This window comes from Acanthisitta chloris, unplaced genomic scaffold (assembly GCF_000695815.1).
Source record: "Acanthisitta chloris isolate BGI_N310 unplaced genomic scaffold, ASM69581v1 scaffold33971, whole genome shotgun sequence".
NCBI lineage: Eukaryota > Metazoa > Chordata > Aves > Passeriformes > Acanthisittidae > Acanthisitta > Acanthisitta chloris.
The window spans coordinates 13,476-17,449 of NW_008654928.1; the positions used below are offsets into that span (position 1 = coordinate 13,476).

The 3,974-nt window shown below is 47.8% G+C and overlaps 1 protein-coding gene across 1 annotated transcript in view; it reads left to right on the forward strand.

The window, feature by feature from the left end:
• Nucleotides 1-3,674, forward strand: part of LRRC48 (leucine rich repeat containing 48) — a 16,362-nt gene extending 12,688 nt beyond the window's left edge. The window contains exons 9-12 of the mRNA XM_009083728.1: nucleotides 826-892; nucleotides 1,691-1,818; nucleotides 3,159-3,290; nucleotides 3,465-3,674. Coding sequence (XP_009081976.1) covers nucleotides 826-892; nucleotides 1,691-1,818; nucleotides 3,159-3,290; nucleotides 3,465-3,674 — 537 coding nt within the window. The remainder of the gene's footprint in view (nucleotides 1-825; nucleotides 893-1,690; nucleotides 1,819-3,158; nucleotides 3,291-3,464) is intronic.
• The last annotated feature ends 300 nt before the right edge of the window (nucleotides 3,675-3,974 follow it).

The window sequence follows — 3,974 nt, forward strand, 5'->3', positions numbered from 1 at the left end:
ATAATAGCTACCTTTTCCTCCCCAGACTTTTCCTCAAAAACTAGGGCAGGGCTGCTAATGTGCATCTTCATTTAAGGAAAAACCAAGTAATCTGTTTCAAAATGAGCAGGCAGGAGCTGCAGCCTGTGTGCAAGCAGAGGCAGCAGTTTACTTTTGTGAGTGTGGATGGCAGAAAGGAGCAGCTCAAAATGGATCCTCACTGCCTCAGGATTGTGCCTTTTAGTGTTTTCTGAGTTGGCCTTCACGTGTCTGCAGTCACTGCTGGGATGAGCAGAAGCATTTCTCCCTGTGTGCCTTGCTGGATACGCAGGATTTGGGTATCAAGACATTTAAGTGCAACACTTCACAGACTCTCCATCAGCCATTTTTGAGAGAGGTAACAGGCAGCAGCACTTTTGATTTCTGAGGACTAACCAAAAGCTGTAGTAAGCTCAGGCTGTAGTTATGCTTCCAACAAGAGGCTCTTCCTACACACAAGGAGGCTGCAGCATGGCAGAGTGTGGGAATACAGACCTCTCCAGGCATTGCTTAGGTGAGGGTAGGGAAGGCTCAGCTGGCTTGCCCCAGACACTGGGTAAAGGCATCATTCAGTCAACTTCCCTCCAATTAACTGATTCTGATTTTCTGTCCCCGAAGGAGCAAAGAAAATCTTGCAGCACTTTGAAAACACTTTAAATGCTTGAGGCAGTTCAGTTTCTGACTGTGCTAATAACAGCAGTGAGTCCAAATTACAATAAATTGTAGATTCCTCCTAGACTCTCTGACTCCCTGTTATGTTTATGTAAGTTTTCATTGTGATGTTTCCTCTTTTTCCCCTCTGTTAAGGAACTATTAAAGGATTTTAAAAGAAGCACTGATGTCACAGCATCAACATTCATTGAAAATGTTCAAGAGATATATCCTTTTCACAGTATGTTGGCCTGGAGCTCCCAGTGATGTACCTACACCTCACCTCCAAATCCAGAAATGAGCCATCAGTGTAAAAACTTTATTTTTAATATCTGTTTTTTAATCAACAGAGAAGATCTTTTCCCAGCTTTGAGGAATGGTCATTTAAGGTGCATAACTGCTCTCTGTGGAGACTCTGGAGAGCACAAAAAGATCTGAGTCCTTCAGTGCTGAACGTCTGTAGGATTTCTGCAGCTTTCACCATGCTGGGAACCTTCCTTTCTTCTCCACACACAGAAGACAAAACCCTGGGCAGATCTGGTCAGGCTGTTTTCTAGGTATATTCTTGCCAAAGCAGCCAATGAAATAGCTAGAATTTTTGCTAAAATGTCTTTAAATGGCTTTGATTTTTGTGTTTGTGATGTCTTCTGGAAAAAAAAAATGAGATGAGGACACCAAAGTGCTTCAGTGACAGGTTACTCTGATTTAAACACAGAAATCTGTTGGTTTGGTGCAAGTAATTGCACTGCACTCACAGCTTAGCTTTCACCTGGAGGCCTCCTCCAATTTCCCTTGCAAACCTAGGTCCCCTCTCAGTTCTGTGTCCTATTTGGCAGCAAAGATAAGAACCAATGTATGATTAAGAGCAGAAAGTGTATATCCTGGCACCACAGCAGCTTTTGGGGAAAGCCAGGCTCATTCCTGCAGCAGTCCACTGTGAGGACACTCAGTCTCCAGTTACAGGAGGTCATTTAATCTCTACAGGTGAGTGGTGTGATCAGTCTTTTCCTTAACACCTTCTGTATGATGACCCAATGCCGGGACCTGGAAAACCATTACCATGAAAAGCTGCTGGAGATCTCCATCACCGCCCTGGAGAAATCAGACAAGAAAGTGCCTGACAAGGATTTGTCACAAGATGTTGAAATGGTAAGGGCACCAAAAAAATTCATCTCTGCTAGGGAGTTGACAAGAAAAGGAGGCCACAGCCTCTTCTCTGAAGGGACAGGACTTCCAGGAGGTTCAGTGCTGCTAGAGCCATGCCTGAACCAGAGCATGACCTCCTCCCAAGAGGCTCAGCCACTGCAGTGCCTCTGGACATCTCTGCTGACTAGGACAGGGGATAACTGCACTGCAGGTTTCTCTGGGCACTGCCGAAGTTGGTGGCAGCAGCCCAGGAGAGGTGCTGAGGAAGCCTCTTTCTTGCCTCCAGCACAACTCACTGCTCTGGCTAATTTCCAGGCACTCAGGCAGCATCTTTGCTGCATTCATTCGCAGCTGGTTTTGTTCAGATTCTCCCTGCTTCCCCAGCAGAATCCCAGCACTGCTCTGAATTTCTTGCACTGGGGCTCTGTTTGCCTCAGTGATTTCAAAAGCCCTTCTAAAGCTCTGCAGCCCATCTGATCTGGAGGCAGGACATGACACTTTGAATGGAGCCTTCCACCGAGCCCTCAGTCTTGCTGTGATAGTGAAGATCCCAGAAGCCCTTCCAAAAGCACCAAGATGGTTGCAGTGCTCCCTCAGCAACACAGCTCCCCTTTTTCCCTCCGTTATTCCTTCATTTAGTGGCTAAATGACTGGAGTTTACATTAACTGTGGCTTTGCTCTGTCCAGATTATCCCAGTCCCCTGTAACTTCAGGTAATCAAGAGCTGACAGACACAAACCAGACCCCTGAGCCCCCAGGGGAGCTCCCTGCTTTATGGCCTGTGCAGATGGCAGTGGTTCCGCACCACTGCTGCACACCCATTTTGCCTCACTGCCATCCATTTCCATGGAGCAGCAATCTTCATTTGTTCAGCAGCTGCACTTGGCTGCAGGAGGAGAGTCATTATGGTTTAGTGAAGCCACCCTCTATTTAGAACCATGGGGGAAGTCACAGCTTCCATTAGAAGCTGGGACTCTTCAAAGATGAAGATTTACAGCCAGTGCCACCAGTGCAGGAGACCCATCCAAGTGTGATTTTCCATTTCCAGGCATGCTGGAGCATATGCAGCCTTGCTTCAATAGCAGCTGCACAGCATCCCTGCCTGCACAGAGCTCCCTGCTCCAGCACGTGAGGCCCAGGGTGCTGCCTCAATTTCTCCACCTGTCCTAGGGATAATACTCAGTAGTGAGGCCAAAGGTAAAGCACTGGATTCATCCCCATTTGCCTGCCAGAGGGTCGATTTCTTCCCCTGAGCAATGCAGTTGCTGTGCTGCTCCTTCCAAGCTCTGCTGCCTTCATTGTGTGCCCACCCCCTCCTCTCATCCGGTCACGTTACCTCCCAGCTCCTCGTGGACAAAAACACCATTGTCAATGCCGCCAACATGTCCCACAGCATCCGCCTGCGGAAGATTGATAAGAGAGAGAGCGACATCCTCTGCAACACCTACCACTGGCAGACCTTTGTGACAGAGCAGGTAAGAGATCCTTGTGCTCAGAGGGATGGAGCACAGACAGCTCTGGCCCAAGTGGAAGGGACACTGCAAGGAGAGATGCTCCTTGACCTCTGCTGGAGCTTTCTGTGCTCCAGGGATCCTGGCAAGGGACCTTGACACACCTGCAGATTCACTGCTTGGTTTCAATCTGTCCAGGCCTACCAAAATGAGATCAACAGAAATCATTACCATATCAAAAAGATCATTCTCTACATTGACAATCTCCAGAAGGAGCTGGATAACATAGAGATCATTCACGACATTGACAATCTCCAGAAGGAGCTGGATAACACAGAGATCATTCATGACATTGACAATCTCCAGAAGGAGCTGGATAACACAGAGATCCTGGAGCCAATGGAATAGGGCTGGGCAGCCACCTCTTCTGGGGGCACATAGAACAGCCCCCAGCAGGAACAGCTGCCTGGAACATTTCAGACCAAAGGCATATTTCTTCCATCCCACCATAAACTACAAATAAAAGCTACTTCTAGACCCTGGAAAAGCATCCAAAGCTCTGCCTCTTCCATCATGTTGGCATAAAGCCTGTGCAGACAGCTCAGACCTGGTCACAAGGGGTTATGGATCAGCTGTGAGCTGATTGAACCAAATCATTGTAGCATATCATGCCTGAAAGCTTTGGTACCTGCAAGCACAGTGGCAGGA